Genomic DNA, 21,824 nt, shown 5'->3' with positions numbered 1-21,824 from the left:
AAGAAGAAAGACAATGCAAAACGTTTTTGGTCACATTTGGCTTCGTGTCTTTCATTATAGTTGTAATCAGAAACAGTAGTCTAGTTTAAATAAATGGATTATTGTGAACATAAATTGGCCAGAGGTTTCTTCACTCACTGAGTGGTGTGTCGTTCACATTCAATGTGTGCAGCATGCCACCTACTGGCCAAAGTTGACACATCAAAATATAACCCCTGGCATTTTAATATCTACCACAAGGCTTTGGGTTCTACAGAAAAGCCATACTAGGCTACATAGCCCACAAATAAATTCAAAAGCAAATATTTGAAGATTTATTCAACTTGTCAGGTATGTGTTCATGTCCAGGACTCTGCTGTGGTCTGCTTCTGAGCGGCCTCAAAACACGTCTCTCCTCCGAACAGGTCTTGGAAATGCACCAGAAACGCATCAGTCCTCATGATCCAAGCCCTGGAACCAGTCCACTGACATTACTCATTGTGCTCCTCCCACTTGATGTTGATGAAGGTCTTGGGGTCCATGTGGTCAATGTAGAGAACCCCGTCAAGATGGTCCATCTCATGCTGGAGGATCCTGGCTGGCCAGCCACTAACCTGCCATGTAACTGGCTCTGCCTTCTCATTAAGCCCTGACAAACACACACACACACACACACACACACACACAATAACTCACTTTGTGGCTGAAACACCTTAAAGCACGTCAAACTAAGTTAAAGCCTACTTTAATCTTGATTGTGTGTTTCTTGATCCTTTTAATATGGTTGATTATGGATTGATATATGGAAAAGAACGACATCGACAAGGTATCCCCCTGACTGCATCTTACCTGAGACCTCCACTCCCAGATAGCGCGGAACCCTGGCGGAGAACCCCGAGATGCTCTCACAGGCCTCCTGGAACAGAACCGTGCGTCGATCCAGAACCCGGAGCTGGGGGTTGATGAAGACCCTGAGCGGGACCACAGCCACGCCCCTCGCCTCCCTTGCGGCTGGCGACACGTCCTTCAACATGCTCTCTGGGAACTCGAGGGCGAGGATCCGCAGTGGAACGCCCACCTGGGGCGCGCTCATCCCCACACACTGCATCTTCCTCATCACCTTCACCATGGCGCCGATCACTTCCTGCACCTCCGACCCCAGCACCGCCGACGGGTCCACGGGGGCGGCGTGGGATCGCAGCACGGGGTCGCCCACCTGGCACACGTGGGGGTAGGGTGGGCTGGGTGGGGGCTTGAGCTTGTGTTTGATATACTGGAGGTAGGAGCGCACCTTGATGTTGGAGGAGTATGAGCGTGAGGGTGAGGGGGGTGTGGGGACAGTGGCGCATGTCCAGTGGGAGAAACCACCGCTGAGGGGAGGGCTGGTTGTGCATAGTCTGCCGACCCTGGACAGCCGAAGGGCGGAACACAGCGCTCTGTTCATGGCTGCGTCTGGGAGGTGTCGTTTTTTTATTTAGCTGTGGTCCACCTATGACAAGCAGAAAAAACTACCATATACTACCATATACATACTATAAACAGCAAGAACAACATCTCAACAAAACTCTTATAAAACTGTGAATGAAGTATTAACATAAACAGGATGATAGCGCAGTGCGCCCGTATAATCCAAACGGCATGAAAACAAAACACAGCATTGACTTCATTACTGTAGCTTCAATGGTGAGCTCAGCTAAGCTATCTGACCTAACTAACTGACAATGAATGCCACCCTGCCCCGTGTTGAAATGTCATGCAAGAATTGCTTTGCTCCATTACCTTGCAACGTGTGTTTTTATACAAATACAAGTGCCGACCTTGGAATCATTGTCATCTTTTTATAATCTCACATTCTGAGGGGAGAAAATAAACATGTTTGGTTCTCCTTGAGGATACCATCGATGCACTTCCGGGTCAAGTTTGAATATCCAATCTTAATTTCACAATAAAAGTATCTCCAGGACTGTAGCGTTCATGTCAACGGAAACAACAAGTTTTTGCGCCGGAAGACTTTTAATTTGGTTACGTTTGACAGCCTTGCACCAGAATTACTACGTTTTCAAAAAAGTTTGAGACGGCGTCTATAACTTGCCCGTACATGTTCATTTTCGCCCACCACCAACACCATTTTTATCATCTAGTGAGGACCAATGACCGCTCTTTTTCTTCCCATCGAATATCGACCAGTCAGATGATGCTTGAACTGGCAGAATTAACGACTGCCAGACCGATGGAGAGATACTGTGGACTCCTCAAGACACCAGACATCAAATGTTTACAAGACATCGCTACTCTTCCAGTGTGGATCATTGAATACGCCTGGGCGCAACAGAAGATAGAAATATTGGAAGGTGTGCACAGGTTTTATCTATATTTTAAAGCAAATTACTACTTGGATTTTGCACCTCGTTATTTATGTCATGATGGAATATCACCTAAGTAAACGGTAATAACATTGTATTTGCTAGTCACACCGTAGTCACAGTAGTTGTATATCTTATAAAAGTCTTATAAAAGTGTAAATAACGTTTGTATTCGCGTGTGTGTGCTAGGTCTGAACCCCAGCCTGTGGCCAGATGAAAACTTCGGTTCTCTAAGCCTGGAGGAGCCCTGGAGGCTGAGGACAGGTGCTGCCCAGGCCTGGTGCATTGTTAGGGCCCGGGATGTGGCCCGCTTTCACTGGGTCCTGGACCTCCTGGATGTCACCTTCAGGCTACTGCCTACCCTGGTGGCCCCCATCAAACACATGAAGATCATGTATGGCCTAAAGACCATGGTATGTAACGAAACTGGTTTAGATGCTCGCTGATCGAACACAGGCCTCTGATGAGGCTTTGTCCTGTACATAGGGAGAATGTTGACTCTCAGTGGTTAAGTTATTTACCACTGAAAGACTACAGCTCGTTCAAAATTCATCAGCTAGATTATTAACCAAAACTAAAAGGAAAGAACACATTAGTCCTGTCCTAGGTACATTACACTGGCTCCCTGTTACCTTCAGAATTGACTTTAAGGTCCTTTTCCTCACATACAAAGCTCTACACGGACAAGGACCTAGCTACATTGCTAACTCTCTTATAAACTACACACCAGCTAGAACACTGCGATCATCAAATGCAGGCCTATTAGAGGTCACCAGAAGCTGCCATAAGAGGATTGGTGATACAGCCTTTGTCAATTACGCCCCAAAACTATGGAATAAATTACCCATAAATATTAGGGAAGCAAACACGCTAGACATTTTTAAAAGACAGCTTAAAACCTACCTTTTTACCAAAGCATTTAAATAATTTGTTCCCAGAAGGATTTTACTACTTTTATTAGTTATATTGTTTTTATAGATTTGCTATTTTAATTATTACTTTGATCACTTGTATTATTGTTTTTATTGATTTGATGTAAAGCACCTTGAGCTGCAATTCTTGTATGAAATGTGCTATATAAATAAAGTCTTATTATTATTATTAAGTCTCTTTTTCCCATTTCCTGTTCCAGATCATTATGTGGATGCTTCGGGAGGACCAAGGCGTAGCAAACACTGTCAGGAAGACCATCCAACTCTTCCCATCTAGACTTCCTCAGTACCAGGGATGTGTAAGTAACATGCAAGCATCATTGAGGAAGTTACTCACTTAACTTGCCCTCAGTAGGGTATGAATATGCTGTGCATCCTGAACTTGATCTAGCACTTCTTATGGTGTATTATTAATTAATTGACCTATGTGGTTAAATTACAATTTAAAAACAGCAGCATTTCATAGATGTGTCCGTAGTGAAATGCAACTATCATGTCTTCTCTCCTGGCATTCAGAGCCGCCATGAAATGTACCTGATGAGGAAGAACCAGCAGGAATTCAAGACCCTGGCCCAGAGCCTCGCCATGGACCAGACCCGAAGGCAAGCTTACATCCAGGTCTGTTCCTCTCTCTCTCTCTCTCTCTCTCTCTCTCTCTCTCTCTCTCTCTCTCTCTCTCACACACACACACACACACACGCACACACACACACGGCCTGCTCCATCTACTCACACACACAAACAGTACTGTGGTAAGGACTGATGAAATGCTTTGTCTTTAATAGCATATTAGCTGAGGAGGGCCACGGGGTGGTTGATTCACTTGTAAACTCTTTGTTGGTGTTTGTCTGCTTGTTTTCTTGTAGAGGGTGCTATAACACCTATCCTTTAGCAGTGTGGTGTCTTTGCCATGATAACCTCTAGAATTGTGTACCTAAAACAACATGGTAGTGGACCATAATAATAAATCTAGTCGTCTAACAGCATTTCAGCAACATATTCAAAATGACATGCTCCCCTGTAAATGTCCCAACATTTATTGCATTCATGCAATTTTGTTTAAAGCACAATCCATTCAGGTGAGTAAAGGCTCATTATTTAACTAGAAGCCCTCATTAAGCAAAGAGGCTTTTGCTTGATTATGTCTTTTGGCTAAAATGGTGAGCCTTAACAGTTGAGTGTACATGAACTCCTATATTGTGTTGTTGTTCTATAGCATCTGATGCAGGAGCAGTATGGAGAGAGTTATGCTCAGAAACTAGAGGACCGCCTCATCCACTACCTTCACCAACTAGACACAGTCCTGCCCAGGGAGACATACATTGACCAGGTGAGTGAGTGTGTGTGTGTGTGTGTGTGAGTGTGTGTGTGTGTGTGCGAGAGACTGCCAGTGTATGCATGAACGTGTTCTGCTCATGAACGTGGTGTATGTCGATCTTCCCAGCTGTTGAAGAAGGAGAGTTCCACGCTGCTCCACGAGGAGCATCTACTGAGGAGGCTGCTGGTCTGTGAGCCTGATTCCATAGCTGCCTCCCTCAACCAGATACTGCTCTGTGAGTCCTGCCCAGCATCACACTCCTATACACAGGACTCCATTTCAGATTTATCACGTAAACTATGTAAAGTACAAATGCATATATACCTCCGACAAACTTCCGCTCTGATACTTCATGTCTATAATAGTCTACAAATGAGGTTAATACTAACTACGTATTATATAAAAAATAAGGACTGGGCAATCATTTTTTATCGATTTATCGAAGTAATGACTTCCCTCAATAAAGATATCGTAACATTGATTCATTTTCAATAATATTGATAATGTCGATAGAGAATAATTAGGAGCCGCAGTCCATTTAACTTCTGCGATGCAGCAAGAAGTTCCGGAGAAATGGTAGCCTACGCTCACTAAAATATACTGAGCACCTCGAGTGGAGTAGCTAATGTCAACCACGGAAAATTAGTCTCATTGCCGAAAACAGTGGCAGCAATAGCCATGGCAAGGGAGCAACTTCCAATGAAGCAATTATTGGTAAAAAGGGTTTGTCTTCTTCAGTTATTTGGAAGTAGTTTAGCTTTTTGAAATCCGACAAAGAGCAGGGCAATGTTCGGTGCAAATTGTTTAGTAAACAAACAGGTGGCTACCAAGTCTGGTAATACGACAAACCTTTTTTACCACCTGAAGCAAAATCACTCGTTGGAACATGCAGAAAGTGTGAGTTTGCGCCGCAATGTTCGGTGCAAATTGTGTAGTAAACAAACAGGTGGCTACCAAGTCTGGTAATACGACAAACCTTTTTTACCACCTGAAGCAAAATCACTCGTTAGAACATGCAGAAAGTGAGAGTTTGCGCGGAGGTATTGATAAAAAGCAAGTTTTTTAAAAGCTTGACCCCAGGTACCTGCTCCCTTGCTGCAAACATTTCTCTCACACCACGCTGCCTAAACTTTATGCTGAGCGTGGGAAAAGGGGAAAAGTAGGGAAAGAGACTTATTTTGCTACTACTACTATCTAGATAGATCTAGATAGATCTGTGGTCAATCGTCTCAATTATCGTTATTGAATGGAAATCTATATTGATATTTTGCTACCCATATCGCCCAGTCCTATCATAAATTCTATATTACTTAATCTATATTACTAGAATATATTCATCTGAAGTAGTTGCCTAATCAAATGAAATCTCTTTCTTACATTTCCTCAGCCCGATCCGCCCCCAGGTGTGATTCCAGAAGTGCTGCCCAGGGGGAGGGAGTAGGGCAAGGGGAAGGAGGTGCTGCCCAGGTGGAGGGGGTAGGGCAGGGGGAAGGAGGTGGTAGTGCCCAGAGGGAAGGGCTAGGGCAGGGGGAAGGAGGTGGTGGTGCCCAGAGGGAAGGGCTAGGGCAGGGGGAAGGAGGTGGTGGTGCCCAGGGGAAGGGGGTAGGGCAGGGGGAAGGCGGTGGTGGTGCCCAGAGGGAGGGGGTAGGGCAGGGGGAAGGTGGTGGTGGTGCCCAGAGGGAGGGGGTAGGGCAGGGGGAAGGCGGTGGTGGTGCCCAGAGGGAGGGGGTAGGGCAGGGGGAAGGTGGTGGTGGTGCCCAGAGGGAGGGGGTAGGGCAGGGGGAAGGTGGTGGTGGTGCCCAGAGGGAGGGGGTAGGGCAGGGGGAAGGTGGTGGTGGGAGACCTAGGTCCCCGGGGGGAGCTCCAGAGGCCTCCACTGAGGGGGGACTGAATAAGGTGGTGGGCCCCCCGGCCCCGAGGCTCAGAGACAGTAGGCAGCGGGGCAGTGAGGAGGGAGGCCTAGCCAGGTGGTCATGGGTAGCCCCTTGCTGCGCGCAAGGGGTGAAAGAGGGGGCCGGGTTGTTTACGGACACAGACAAGAACAGCCCCCTGCTCTTTGAGGAGGAGGAGAGCAGAGGAGGAACAGAGGAGCGACATCGAAAAGGAGTGGATGGAGGGGTGGAGATATTGAACGGCGGTGACGTGGACGAGGGAAAAACGACTGAGCAAAGTGGAGACAAGGCAGGAGAGGAGATGAAAGCGCACGAGGGCAGCCAGGAGGGCAGCTCTCCAGACGAGGACACCCCGCCCCTACAGCTGTGCTCCAGACATCAGAGGTGGGTGAGGAACATCCTGCACCAGTGTTCAGAGGAGGAGGAGGGGCTTGCCTCTCCCACCACACTCCATCACAGCTGCACCTCCTCTGAGGACCTCACCCCCCCTGTCCTCCCCCTCCTCCACCACACCTCCTCTCAGGACCTCACCCCCCCCGTCCTCCCCCTCCTCCACCACACCTCCTCTGAGGACCTCACCCCCCCTGTCCTCCCCCTCCTCCACCATACCTCCTCTCAGGACCTCGCCCCCCCCGTCCTCCCCCTCCTCCACCCCCACACCTCCTCTCAGGACCTCGCCCCCCCTGTCCTCCCCCTCCTCCACCACACCTCCTCTGAGGACTTCACCCCCCCTGTCCTCCCCCTCCTCCACCACACCTCCTCTGAGGACCTCACCCCCCCTGTCCTCCTCCCCCTCCTCCACCACAGCAGTCCCAGTCCCTCCCTTCCCCACCCACCTCCTCCCACAGAGTCTATTCCCTTTAAAGGAGACACCCCCTCTACCTCATCCTCCCAGGACATCACTCCCTCCCTCCTCCCCCAGTCTCTCACCCCACCTGATGGAAAGACCACTGTCAACCCACATATCCCAACCAAGGACAGGCAACATTCCGGAGGAGCTGGGGGAGTGGCCTTTCGTACTCACCCAATGGGCTTCCGAGATTACATCCTGCGCCGCCCACGCCACGTAACTCCACCCCAGCCCTCCTATAGAAACGAACAAACCCCTTCCCTCCTTCAATCAACGAGGTCCACTTGTCAGGAGACAAGCTCTTGTCCCCCTCTAATGAGGCGGCTGGTCGTGAGACTTCACCGCCTGGACACCCTTCTCCCGCTGGCTGTCCTGCTGCCCCAACCCTCCACCTCCAGACCAGGCCCTGGGGGTGCACACCACACCCCTGCTCAGCATCTTCCTCAACTCCCGCTCATCATCTATGGGAACAGCCAGACCCCCGGCCCCCAGGGCAGCCTCCGGGCCGGCCCCTGGCTGTGTGCTGGTACCCAGGCCTTACCTCTCCGGTCCAGGGTCCTCCAGCCCCGGGTGCTGCTGACCAGACTCCCCCCACAGCAGTTGACCAGTGGGACCCTGCAGTGTGGGACCGAGGAGGAAGAAGATGAGTGCTACGATTTGGACGTCAACACACTGTATTCCAGCTGTGAGTCTGATGAGGATGTGGACTGCCCGAGTTCAGATCCGAGCTATAGGCCGCACAGGAAGATGTCACATCACGGTACAGCGTGATGGGAGAAGATGTGTTAGGATGGAGCTGGTCGTTGAAATCGTCTGTCCACTGGACAGATCATACTGGTCAGGACCGAGGATAAGTGTACAGGTTTCCACTTCAACTGGGGTCAGGAGGACTGCACAGTATCTACAGTTTGCACACTTTAACCTGAATGCAATGACACACAGTCCAACTGCACTTTTTACATATTTACTTAAGTGTGTGTGAGAGCTTTTGTGTACCGTACAATGTCTTTGCTCAGGCATTAGGTCTAGGTCACGTATGACAGCAGTTACTGACATGAACCCAGACTTTGGTGACCAATCACTGCCTGCCTATCCATAATTTGACCAATCACGGATGACGACCTCAGGGGAAGGGGATTGCATTGAGAGATCTGTGGTGGCGTCATGAGGGTTCCCCTCTGACCCCCTCTCCACACGCACACACACGCACACACACGCACACACACACACACACACATGACCCCTTCACTGTGCACATGTTGACCCAGAGGGCAGAGTGGTCCATGCAGTAGATTTCCACTGTCTGAAGGTAGCTTGAGGACATGGGTGTAGAAGGCCAGAGGTGTTCCACAGTTCATCCAAGACTTTGCCCACTGTGGGAGGAATCACTATATCTTTAGTGTTGCACTGTTTATTAGCGTTGAGGGGTTTAGGACATAACCGTGTGGCTATTGAACAAACACATTATGATAAACCAACTCTGGAAAAACTTTTTTTTTTTAGTTGAGAAGGACAATTTTGAGTAAAGGAGGAACAGAAAGGTTAAATTTAAGAGGCCACTGCAAATGTTCCCCTTCTGTTCCTTCTCAACTTTTTTTTTTAAATTAAAGAAGAAGGTGCAGTGGTCTCCATTAGTTTCCAAAGCTGTATGAATGTGATAAGGGATGTTATTGTTTTTTGTTTGGGATGAAAGTGTTGTAAGAGGTGGGAGGAGGACTGTGGTGGGTCAACACAGGGCCGAAGGGTCCAGGTGGTCTGGTCAACACAGGGCCGAAGGGTCCAGGTGGTCTGGTCAACACAGGGCCGAAGGGTCCAGGTGGTCTGGTCAACACAGGGCCGAAGGGTCCAGGGGGGTAGTCCAGAAAGCAGGTTATGCGACATACCCGGGTAACTTAACTCCCCAGCTGACACCCAGCGTTGCAGCAACATTGCCAGTAAGTTGCTGCAACATTGTGTGTCCGCTGGAGAGTTAACTTACCCGTGTACAACCTGCCTTCTGGAATAGCCCCCAAGTGGTCTGGTCAACACACAGTGTCCAGGACCACATGGTCCGAGGCTGGAGGACAGGTCCAAAGGTGGTGGGGAGGATTCTGTGAAAAGGCTTCACCACCTCCGTTTTTCCACTATTTATTTATTGTGAGGTCATGTACTTTTGGTCAATACCGACACAGGACAAAGTGACTCTTTGATCAGTGTGTTATTGCATCAAGTCATCACTGCTCATAGCTTGTGATGAGCGTCACCAGGATGGAGGCCAATCAGCATCTATATGGAGCTATGAAGTCACTGCCTGTGTTTACAATGCATAACAGCCTAGCAATTGATTTGTGAACAGAACTTGTGAATTCTGTTGAATATCTGTTTTGTAAAACAAAAAGGTGTGTACTTGTCCCTGCTTCATAATGATGTATAACTAGTTATTATTTTTAATTGTGACTTTTTGGTTTGTTTACGTTGCTTTGTTTGGTTATTTTTTTATTATCAGTTAATTAAACATTTGTGGTGAATTTGGATAACCCTGAATAGAAGCCCCTTTTGATTTATTTTTCGCAATCTTTATTTACACCCTGCCAAATCCAGGCAGCAGAGTTGCAAAATGATCACCCCCACCGTTGGAGTTAAAAATCAGTTATGTAACTTGCACTTTTTCAGAAGTTACTATTGGCATCCCTTTGCTGTCTAAGAACACTTTCAGAGCAAAGACAACATGTTGTCTGTTTATTGGGCGTTTATTGCTTTGTATTTGTCTTTGGTAAAACACATTGAACAGCCTTGAACTGAAGCTCATGCCTTGAATAGCTCATTTTATTGAACATACAGGGATGATGCACAAGCCAGTGGGATTTGGCAAACAGCATATATGAGTGTTGTTTTTACTTGTGCTTGCCATATCATAGGTAACAATCTGCTTAGGTGTTGGAATAAGTAACCAAATAATTAGAAATCATTTTAAGTAGAAAGTCTTAATGGAACAGTACTATGATAAAGTAAACACCTTACATTCGAAATTCATCTCAAGTCCATCTCATGAGGCTGGTTTCTTATTCCTATACACTGCGCCACCAAACAATGTCAAATATATATGGATGGATGGATGGATGGATTTTGTTTAACGAAATCACATTTTCAGAATGATACTTTATATATACTTTTTTTTTTTTTACAATCCAACTTCACTTAGGAGTTATTCTGAAGGAGAAAAAGATCATGCTCTAGGATGAGGACGCATAACCAGCCTTCAGGGTCATCGAGTGCACCATCCCACTGCTGGTCCAGGTCCTGCCAAGAAAGAAATGGAATGGTTGGATTCACGAGATGGAGGTGTACATGTTTTTAATACTAAATCTAAATCCAAGGTTTGTAATACACTCAGTGGACTCCAACAGTCTGAGTTCATTGACAAGTGCTGTTTGTTAGTATAGGTCTATAAGGTTAGTATAGGTCATTATGTGTATTTAAGGTCTAGTATATTGTATATTGCATACTATTTTGTATATTAGGATGTTTATTATTATTTTTATATTATATTATTTTAGCTTATCATAGATGTAATCTATGTTCTTAACACTTATGTGTTACGTTATGCCAGGTTGCTTGCGTTGTCTTGTCACAAGAATTTCAGTGCCCAGTCTGACCTTGTGCTGTTCTGTGCACCTGACAATAAAAGCTTGAAATCTGTTATCAACATTCATCAAAGACTTATACATATGCAGTATGTCAACAGAATAATAATGGTGTGTTTGGTTTTTGATGGATGATGAAAACAGATTTTGGTATGGGGCCCCATTGTAAATAACATAACATTACCAAATGTAATATTTCTACAACATTATGTATCCCACCAGGATGAGTTGAGGCCCTGTTCATCGCCCATCATGCCCAGCAGAGCTACATCATCAAACGCACGTTTGACGTGCTGAAACACGCTAGAGGACCTTCCTCCTTAGGGCCTTATGACAGATATGTTTCTCTCCTTGCAGCTGCTAGTCTCTCTCCCCTTGCAAAAGTTTCATCCTTCTCTGCCTTAACCTTTCTAAGTCCAGGAGTTTGCCTGCCCTCTTCCTTGCTGCAGGCCTGGCTCTCTCTGGGGCAGGGACAGAGGACAGGGAGGCCACACCATCAGCAGTGGATGTCATATTTGCAACTACCAGGGATGTATTGATAGATTGTTGCCCCTGGAGTGCTGCATCCATTGGGGCGTAGTACCACTGCAGTGACCACCCCTGCCTCCACCCCTGTCTCCACCCCTGCCTTCACCCCTGCCTCCACCCCTGTCTCCACCCCTGCCTCCACCCCTGCCTCCACCCCTGTCTCCACCCCTGCCTCCACCCCTGCCTCCACCGCTTTCCCTGATGGTGGGTTCGTCAGCTACATAAGGCAAAAGTCCAATTTTGAGTTGCCGAGTTGCTAGGACGTTAGACATTTATTTATATCACTTTGATTATAAAACTATGATGGTTTTGCACAACATTATGATGGTTTTTCATTAAACAAAAACCTCATGAAAGCACTCTCATGAAACCTCATGAAAGTAGGTTATCAAAAACTTAAATTGGCTGCTCTATGAATTGCTAACAAACTGATGTTGGGAACTTTACTACACTGTAATGCAAATCGCATCACATCTGAATAGTATTGAGGGTGTAGCTATTACAGGAAGTAAGAATTTATTTCTTTAATTGTATTTCATTACATAACCAATGGGTTATTTGCAATTAAAGAGCTAAAGTTACGTTGTATGGTTATGTTCAGTGTCTTCCTATAGTAAGTGTATGTTTCTTTGTTGCCTATTTCTTTGTAAATGTGTTTTACAAACAAAAAAACGTATTGTTCACGGGAACACAATAACGGAATAAACGGATTGATAGACAGCCACAGAGTGCGCGGTTGATTATGCGCTCCTGTCCCAAACGAGCGTTTACGCACAGCGACAACAAGGCTCCCGCAGATATCCCCTCTGCTCAGTCAGAGTTCGTCTGAAAGGGTTAAATGATGCCGTTTGACCAAACCTTGAGGTCTTTAACAGTTTTGAAAGTGATGTAACGGGGGTGTATGCCGCAACCCTAATGTCTCCACCAATGAAAATATAGGTAGGGTTCGACACCCAGTTTTGGGGCGCTTGCTATAAAGCCGGTATGACGGGCATGTTCACAGTATTTCACTACAATTGCTGCTTCTGGAGTGCGATCCTCATTGTCATTTTAAGGTATTTACTAGATCTCTTGGTAAATTGAAATTATGGGACCATAATATCGTTTGTAACTCATTTAAAATCCGATTTAGAATTATTTTTCCAAAGTATACATTTACATTTATTATACAATATATATATGTTTTTAAAATATAATTGTAATGCCATGTCCTTAAATTTATTGTAAATTGTAGATTTAGGTTGCAGAGACCTACTTTTTCAAACTGTAGTTGCGCACTTCAGTAAAGATCCCATGCTAGAATATGCATTTTAAGTCATTTGAATTTGTTGATAATATGAAGTGTATTACTGTAATATTTTCTTGGTCAGTGTTTATTATATTTGAAAATGTATTACTTCCAGATTTGAATTGCTCTCTCGCGCTGCTAAAATGTCTGCAGAATAACTCACTGATTACATTCAAAAACTCTAAAGTTGGCAAAGGATGCGTTTGCAAATTTTTAAATCGTCGGATGTACGACATCAATGTACAATGTACATTGTCAAGTTTTGTTTTTATCTCAAACTTCTACCACAAGCATCGCAACTATTGAGATCCTTGCAGAGAAAAAGTTTCAAAATTCAACCGTTGATATTCATTTTTTCAATGAATTTAAAATAATTCAACTTTACAGAAATGTTACATTTAATGTTTTTTTTTTTTTTACAACTAATGTCTAATAATGCTTTGTTGAATACATCCCAATTAAATGAATGTATCTTTAATGAATATTCTTGCCTGTCCTTTGTCTTAAAGGACAGTCCATTTGTCTCAAGCAGCAGCTGTACCATGGAGAGCAAGCCCTACGTGGTCCAGATCAACGGAAATGGCCTCCCGAGTCAGGGAGTTAACGGCAAAGGAGTTAACGGTAAAAGAGTGAACGGGCATGGCGCTCACCACGTCGGTGTGAAAGGGGCTGTCAAGCCTAAGACCCAGAAGCAGAGATGGGATGTCCGGCCCTCGGAGATGTCCCTGAACACCGTGAATCCCATCAGAGCCATCGTGGACGGAATGAAACTCACCCCCAACCCTGACAAGGCCATGATAGCCCTCTCCATAGGTAAACCATCTCAAAGTTGTATTCATTCGTTCATTGTTATTATCAGCACTAGTGGTGACTTATTTACTGCTGCTCTGTCACACCAGCAGCAAACTGAGTGTAGGACGAGTAACAGGGATCTCAGTGAGACGCCCCCTCCTCCCTCTAGAACATTCTTTCGTTCCACTTATTTTCCGCCTCTGCGGAAGCTCCTCCCCTCTCCACATCACTTCTTTCTTTCCTCCTCCCCTCATGACCGGTCTCCCGCCCTCGCTTTCTCTCAGGTGATCCTACTGTGTTTGGGAACCTCCCCACCGATGATTCTGTCCTCCAGTCCATGAAGGACGCCATTGATTCCCACACTTTCAACGGCTACGCGCCCTCCGTTGGTAAGACTGGGGCCGCACTTTACAATGTGTGTGTGTGTGTGTGTGCTTTTGGGTGTGATTGTTGGGTGTGTGTGAAACAGTCTCCCGTAGAAAGTGAGTTTCCCGGACTGTTACTGACTCTCCTGGAGTGAACAGGAGGAGAATGACGAGTTGAGAGGGTTTTGATTGTGGAAGACATAACACAGGTCATTCTGATGGCGGACTGAGAGGACAGGGCTCCGCTGGGTTTTGTGATGATCCACTGGAAACGAGCTGTCTTGCTTTTCCTTCTCCCTCCATCTCCCTCACCCCCTACGTCTTCCTCTCCCTCCCCCGGGTGTGTTTGATGTGGTGCTCATCTCCAGAAGTGTGAGTGATACTAACTTCTGATGTTGTGGCAGGTTACCAGAGGAGCAGAGAGGCAGTGGCTAACTTCTACAGCTGTCCCCAGGCTCCTCTGGAGGCTAAGGTACAACAGGCCTTCCTCTGCCTCATTTCTGTCCGTTTCATCTCTTTTTTTGAGCCTTACTATTCTCTGTCTTTCCCCACACTCAGTCTTTCAGTAGCGATTCACAGCCAGTGAAAGAGGATAATCCCTCATCCTCCCCCTGTTCTCTTACCCCAACTCCCCTCCCATGTAGGATGTGATCCTGACCAGTGGCTGCAGCCAGGCTATAGATCTGGCCATCAGTGTCCTGTGTAACCCAGGCAACAACATCCTTGTCCCCTGCCCCGGGTTCTCTCTCTACAAGACTCTGGCTGTGTCCCTGGGCATTCAGGTCAAGCTGTACAACCTGCTGGTGAGGAGCTTTGGGGGCAGGAGGGGACGAAGGGAGGGCAGGTGGGGCTAGGCGGAGGAAGAGAAGGGCCCCTCCGCAGGGTGAGTTAAGGGGCTAAGGTTCATGGTGAGAGCTGGGGGTCTGCTCGTAGTGGCGGTGCTTCAACGTCACAACACACCCGTTGCAGGTAAAACCCAGTCGGAACCGGTTTCACGCCGTCCACACACGCGCACGCACATGCAGGCAGGAGAGCGGGCTGTGGTGCGTCTGTCCTGAGCACGGTGTGTGTCTGTGTCTTGGCAGCCAAAGAAGTCTTGGGAGATTGATCTGCAGCACCTAGAGAGCCTGGTGGATGATAGGACAGCCTGCGTCATCGTCAATAACCCCTCCAACCCCTGTGGGTCTGTCTACAGCAAGGAGCACCTGCAGTGCATCCTCTCAGGTGAGCCTCTCGTCCTGGTCCTGGTTGTTTCAGGTTGTGACCTGAGGTCACACAGCTGTAATACTTTAGGCTAACTGAGCGTGCTATTCCTTCCTCTTCCTAGTGGCCTCCAGACATAGAATCCCAATCCTGGCTGACGAGATCTATGGGGATATGGTGAGTTCACCCTCATGCACACAACCAAACAGGACGCTCCTCCACATTCGATGCCTTCGATTTATCTGTCCTGCTGGCCGAGTGGTAGCACAGACGGAACTGTCCGCGTGTCCTAAGAAGGTCAAATCAAGCGCACCTGAAGTAGCTGATGGTCAACAGGTTAAGACTTTGACTTGTGGAATTATAGGCAGGATATGGGGTTTGCGGGTAATGCCATCTCAAAGTGCATATACATCCATGAAAGAAAACAATAATAATAAAGACCCAACGTTAATGAACATAGTGAGCAGTAGAGTTGGTTAAGTAGAGGCTGGTGGGAGAAGCAGGGTTCTGGGGTCAATAGAATCCCGTCACTGCCGAGCAGCGGGGCAGCCCGCCCGGGTGGGCGAGCGCTGGCTGGCCTCTCCGGTAACACCAACGAGGCACATTCTTTTTGCCCTGCAGCGTCTGACTGATGGATGGGGAGGTTCTCTATCCCCGGCTCAGGGCTGGCGTACGTGTCCAGGGCTCGGTCCCGACACGACCGCATCAGCACTGGGAGGATTAAGGGTGGCACGGCTCTGAATGGGGGGGGGGAGGGGGCGGGGGGGGGGAGGTGGGGTCACAGCACCGGGGTCAGCCAGGGCAAGTGGAGGATGAGGTGAGAGAGGTGAGAGCCACCCCCCGGTACAATACAGCATCAACATGATACAATGAGCACCTGTGCAGAGCCCATGCAAATTTAGACTCATTGGCCCCTTTGTCCTGGCCGTAAACTCCAATGTAACAGAGCAGTTGCATAGTAGGCGCAATCTTCTTCTCTTCATTGTCTGTGGAATCCAATCCATAGGGAAGATATCATTATGAACAAACAGGGTGATGGGATGTTTTGTATAGGGTTATGGGCGGTTTTGTGTAGGGTGATGGGGTGTTTCGTAACAGGGTGATGGGATGTTTTGTAACAGGGTGAGGGGAAGATTCGTTCTGAATAAAGGGGTGTTTTGCACAAGGTGAAGGAGCGTTTTGTACAGGATAAAGGCAGCGTTTCCGTCAGGAGTGTTTTGCCTTGTGATGAGTGCAGATGGAGATAGCCGCAGTGAGTGGAGCTGGGTGGGTCATTAGGGGCGCTGAGGCGCCCTGTATGCCTACCCCCCTGTGTAATATGAACACACCAGAATGACTCGGCAGTTTTGAACACACATGTTAGTGGTTAATGCAGATGTGAGGGTGTAGCGCCAGGGAGGGGGGGTGAGGGGGTGGGAGTCTTTTTAACCACATGTTTCCTGCAGTGGGGGTGCTGTTTCTGGAGTGTGTGGAGGCAAGATGTCTGTGGCCCAGGGTTGTGTCTCTGGGATAGTCTGGAAAACAACAGACTCTTTCCTTACAGTATGCCTCCCCCTTTCTCTCCCTCTCTTTGAGGAAAGTTCGAAAAACATTGCAACCACACGTGTCACGCAAGCTGAGGCCAAGCAGAGCCAAGTTGCTATGCGTGTGAGAGAGCTTTGAGGCTGTATCTACACATGTCCCTCCTGAACTGTCAGTCATTCCCCACCAGCCAATCAGAGGTGGGGTGTTTCCCCCCAACCGACGTGAAGAGCTTTAATGAAAGCCATCTTACTGTAGTTACTGTTCCCGCTCTCTCCTCTGTTGGCTGCCTCTCCTGTTTTCTCTCTCTCTCTCTCTCTCTCTCTCTCTCTCTCTCTCTCTCTCTCTCTCTCTTTCTCTCTCTCTCTCTCTCTCTCTCTCTCTCTATCTCTCTCTCCCTCTCTCTCTCTCCCTCTCTCTCTCTCCCTCTCTCTCTCTCTCTCCTCCCCCTTTCCCCCTTTTCTCTCTCTTCCAGATGCTCAAAGCTTTTTTTCTTTTTCTTCACTTACAACATTCTCTCTTATTTATTCCTGTTTTTCTTGGGTACTCTAGGTTTTGTGGGACGTTTTTAATTTTTCTCTTTTCTTTTTCTGTTGCATCTCAAAAGACTTCCGTCTACAAATGTTTCCAATTAGTAATTTACCATTGTGTTACATATGCCTCCATCCAGCGACATACAAATACTGCATGTTGCCAGAAGTGCATAGTATTTCAGTATTTATTGCTAAGAAACCTTGTATTTTACGAAATACAGTGCAACAATAACAACCTATCTATTTCTAATCTTTCTTTTTTAACCAACATCTTAGATAAAGTACTACTATGTCAGCTTCAGACATTTTTAATCGACAAAAAAAAAAATGATATATTACAATCTGGCTTTAGAAAATATCACTTTACTGAAACGGCTCTTGTTAAAGTGCTGAATGACATATTCTTGGCCCCTGACTCTGGAGACTCAGTAGCACTGGTACTTTTGGACCAAAGTGCTGCATTTGACACGGTCGACCATAATGTCCTGCTGTCCCCCCTAGATCACATAGTGGGCATCAGAGGTTCAGTCCTACATTGGTTCCAGTCCTACTTGACAAATAGGAGCTTTTCAGTTAACGTTGGTAACCATCAATCCTCCTATGTACAGCTAACGCGTGGGATTCTTCAATGCTCCATTCTGGCACCTAGGTGTTTTCTTTTTGTATGCTGCCCTTTGGCACTATTTTTAGAAAATATGAATTAAATTATCATTGTTATGCAGATGACACTCAACTATATTTTCCTCTTCAACAAAAAAATAGGTTAGAACAGATGACTGCCTGTCTTGAGGACGTGAAAGCATGGATGTCTTTGAATTTTTTAGTTTAAATGAGAGTTAGACCGAGGTTATGGTGTTTACATCTTCCAGTGTGCATAATACAACATAAGTAGATCTTGGCATTTTGGCATCCTATGTTAAACCATATGTTAAAAACTTGGGTGTGGTATTGGATAGTGCGCTAAAGCTTGATAGACAGGTGAACCAAGTTGTGAAGGCAAGCTTTTACCAACTCCGAACCTTAAAATTAAGTCTTTCCTTTCTTTCACTAATTTTGAAAAAGTTATACATGGTTTTATCACTTCAAGGCTGGATTATTGTAACTCGCTGTATTTGGGGATCAGTCCATTAACCGCTTCAGGTAGTCCAAAATGCTGCTGCCAGAGTTCTGACAGGAACTCGAAAACGGGAACATATAACTCCTGCCCTTCAGAAACTTCATTGGCTGCCGGTGTGCCACACAATTAATTTTAAAATCTTGCTTTTCGTCAAATCAATAAATGGGTCAGCTCCGTCTTACCTTTCTGACCTGCTGAAAGTCCACCAACCTACAAGAGCTTTGAGATCTGCGGACTGAGGCCTCTTAATAGTTCCTAGATTGAGACTTCAGACTGTAGGAGATAGAGCATTCTCTATTGCTGCTCCAAGACTTTAGAATAATCTTCCTCTGGAAGTTAGAACAGCTCCTTCCTTGTCCATTTTTAAAGTGAGGTTAAAGACCTTTTTATTTGATTTGTCTCATAAAAACTGAGTGTTGATGCGGTTATTCTGTTTGTCTGTGTCTTATGTTGTGGTCCTATTTAGCACTCTGTATAGCACATGGTCAACAGAAGTTGTGTTTAATTGTGCTTTATAAATAAAGTGATAGATCGATCGATCCATTTCACTGCAATAGTAGCCTACAGTGGAACAATGCAGTCCAACAAAAACAGCATCAGATCTCAAATGCAGCATCGTAATGAAAGCCTTCTTGATTAATGTTCAGATCAGATCATTTCCCCCAGTCAAAACCCTATGGTTCATCTCTGGGTTTCTTATCTTTTCCACAAAAAACATCTGCAAAAACCAACCATCTCATACGACCATCTCATGAAGTGATGGACTCTGATGTGTCTTGTTGTTTGTCCATATGAGTCTACATGTCGTGTCTTATCGAGGGTTGGTACCTCCCCCTCCCCCTCCCCCAGGTGTTCCCCGGATGCCCCTCCCACTCGTTGGCGTCCCTGAGCAGCGACGTCCCTGTGCTGGCGTGCGGCGGCCTGGCTAAGCGCTGGCTCGTCCCTGGGTGGCGTCTGGGCTGGATCCTCATCCACGACAGGAACAACATCTTTGGATCGGAGGTACCTGTGTTACGCAACTCCACTGGACCAGATCACAGACATGGGATTTAATAATCCCCAGTAAATCATGTTCATGCTGAATATTAACATCGACTGAAGCATGTTTGGTGATCAAATATAATTCTTTGGACCGATGTTATACAAATCGGATACCTCAGACTAAATGTTTAAACACAAAGTAATGGTATTTACATAACCTCCAACTACTGTTATTTACATATCTCCTATATAACTTCAATATAACTTATATATCCACCTCCTCTGACCCACTCCTCTGCTCCTCCTTCCCTGCTCCCCTTTCCAGATTCGCCAGGGTCTCGTCAAGCTCAGCCAGAGGATCCTGGGTGCCTGCACCATCGTCCAGGGGGCGCTAGAGAGCATCCTCAACAACACCCCCAAGTCCTTCTATCACAGAACCATCAGCTTCCTCAAGGTGAGGTTCTACCACTCCCAGTGCAGCTCCAGGGGGCGTTAGCAAAGGACTGGGCCATCCTTGCACGCTGTCGCAGTCGACAAGGCGTTTGAGCCTCGAGACGAATGATTTTGTGCATATTTAGACTTTAGAAAAAAAAGGGTTGTGTTGGAATGAGAGGGTCTGTGTGCGGTGGAGTAATGACTTGCTGATGTGTATCTGTGTTTTTTCTCTTCTCAGTCCAACTCTGAGCTGTGTTTCTCTGAGCTCAGCACAGTGCCAGGTCTGACTCCCATCATGCCCTCTGGAGCCATGTACCTCATGGTGAGCTGAACTGTCATACCACAGTCTCAACAGATTATCGATTGATTCATATTTAGACAGGCACGGTGGATGTCTCTCACCGTCGTGTTTGTGTGCGCTTGTGGGTGTGTTTGTGTTTGCTTGTGGGTGTGTTTGTAGGTGGGAATCGACATGGAGCATTTCCCGGGGTTTCAGAATGATGTGGACTTCACAGAATCTCTGGTGACCGAGCAGTCTGTGTTCTGTCTACCAGCATCGGTGAGGAACATGAATGATGCATTTATTATTTTCATCCATCAATCAATTTGTTCATTTACTCATTCATTCGCCCGTCCCTCATTAAGTTTGTCCATCTATTCCCTCCCTCCCTCCCTCCCTCCCTCCCTCCCTCCCTCCCTCCCTCCCTCCCTCCCTCCCTCCCTCCCTCCCTCCCTCCCTCCCTCCCTCCCTCCCTCCCTCCCTCCCTCCCTCCCTCCCTCCCTCCCTCCCTCCCTCCCTCCCTCCCTCCCTCCCTCCCTCCCTCCCTCCCTCCCTTCCTTCCTCTTCTAGGCGTTTGAGTACCCTAACTACTTCCGCATTGTGGTCACGGTACCAGAAGAGATGATGGTGGAGGCATGTGCTCGGATCAGAGAATTCTGCCAGCGCCACTACCGGCCCAGCAGCCAAGACAGCAACGAGCTTGACCAATGAGAGAGGGGGGAGGGGAGTAGATGAAAAACAGAGTAGAGAAAAAGAGGGAGGAAAGAAAAAGAGGGAGAAGGGCAAAACTCGAGAGAATGGGTCTCTTAGAGGCAGGGGTGAAGTGGCCTCCAGACACTGACCCAGGATCTAGATGGGGAGGAGAGGGTGGACTGTGCCTGGATCAGTTTCTACAGGCTACTTCAACCCTGAGCCCTGACACAGAGAGGAAAAGATACAATAAGCAACAGAATGAGAGGAAAAGGAGACCAGGATGAAAGGAGGAGGAGGAAGGGAGGAAAACATGGTCAACATATGATGTTGCACAGTGGAAAGAGAGTTTGTAGAGATGCCATGAAGCGGTCTATGACCGTTAGGAACCGCTTGAGTTAACCAGATATTTATATATTTTATATGGCCATCTTATGGTTACTTTTAAGAAGGGACATGTTTTTTTTTTTTATTATTGTGTAACCATGATTAGACAAAGGGTTGGGTTGAACTCATCTAGGAAATAGAGAATAACAGTATAGTAAGAACCATCTACATTGTGTTTATCAAATGTATAGTTACTCTTTCCTGCATGTGTAGAGTTAGAACTCTGTTAGAATGCATGCTCAACCACTTAGACCACCCTTTCCATTTTTAATATATATGTACATTGTATATCTACTTTTTAATCTTAATGTGTATCATCTTTTTTTTTTACTGTCATGTAAAACACTTATTTAAACCAAATTAAAAGCTTTGACAAAAGCTCAACGTGTTTGTCATTCAATGGTTAAGATGTGTGTGTGTACTGCCATCTTCTGGTAACAGTCTGCAGTGCAGTGTCTGTGTAACGGATTTGCAGTTACTACTACATTTCATTTAGCAGACGCTCTTATCCAGAGCAACTTACAGTAAGTACAGGGACATTCCCCCCGAGGGGAAGTAGGGTGAAGTGCCTTGCCCAAGGACACACTGTCATTTGGCACGGCGGGGAATCGATCCCGCAACTTTCTGATTACTAGCCCGACTCCCTCACTGCTCAGCCATCTGACAACGAACAGTACTAAGAACAGTACTGTCTGAATGTTACTGACTTTTCAGCATGTCCCAAAACCTTGTTGGTGTATGTGTGTG

At 46.7% G+C, this 21,824-nt stretch overlaps 3 protein-coding genes across 3 annotated transcripts; 2 read left to right on the top strand and 1 right to left on the bottom strand.

The window, feature by feature from the left end:
• Positions 1-301: 301 nt before the first annotated feature.
• On the bottom strand, positions 302-1,891 carry pdf (peptide deformylase, mitochondrial). The gene is made up of 3 exons (XM_084671334.1): positions 1,759-1,891; positions 829-1,468; positions 302-628 (listed from the first exon to the last, which is right to left on the bottom strand). Exons 2-3 carry the CDS (start codon positions 1,421-1,423, stop codon positions 471-473), a joined length of 753 nt encoding a protein of 250 aa, XP_084527460.1. The 5' UTR covers positions 1,424-1,468; positions 1,759-1,891; the 3' UTR covers positions 302-470.
• A 51-nt stretch (positions 1,892-1,942) lies between these two features.
• LOC146258247 (uncharacterized) lies at positions 1,943-11,841 on the top strand. Its single transcript, XM_084671336.1, has 9 exons — positions 1,943-2,330; positions 2,532-2,755; positions 3,475-3,573; positions 3,791-3,892; positions 4,491-4,604; positions 4,719-4,827; positions 5,980-6,048; positions 6,421-6,996; positions 7,297-11,841. The coding sequence occupies exons 1-9, from the start codon at positions 2,078-2,080 to the stop codon at positions 8,103-8,105; spliced, it is 2,355 nt and encodes a 784-aa protein (XP_084527462.1). The 5' UTR covers positions 1,943-2,077; the 3' UTR covers positions 8,106-11,841.
• Positions 11,842-12,442: 601 nt separating this feature from the next.
• tat (tyrosine aminotransferase) lies at positions 12,443-21,455 on the top strand. Its single transcript, XM_084671333.1, has 12 exons — positions 12,443-12,540; positions 13,283-13,586; positions 13,850-13,954; positions 14,335-14,402; positions 14,575-14,733; positions 15,016-15,154; positions 15,258-15,310; positions 19,154-19,306; positions 19,611-19,739; positions 19,959-20,042; positions 20,181-20,279; positions 20,571-21,455. The coding sequence occupies exons 2-12, from the start codon at positions 13,316-13,318 to the stop codon at positions 20,709-20,711; spliced, it is 1,401 nt and encodes a 466-aa protein (XP_084527459.1). The 5' UTR covers positions 12,443-12,540; positions 13,283-13,315; the 3' UTR covers positions 20,712-21,455.
• The last annotated feature ends 369 nt before the right edge of the window (positions 21,456-21,824 follow it).

The sequence above is a fragment of the Hypomesus nipponensis genome, chromosome 14, assembly GCF_054491055.1.
Source record: "Hypomesus nipponensis isolate SF chromosome 14, ASM5449105v1, whole genome shotgun sequence".
NCBI lineage: Eukaryota > Metazoa > Chordata > Actinopteri > Osmeriformes > Osmeridae > Hypomesus > Hypomesus nipponensis.
The sequence above is the reverse complement of the archived record's forward strand: the minus strand, read 5'-3'. Positions and strand labels throughout refer to the sequence as shown.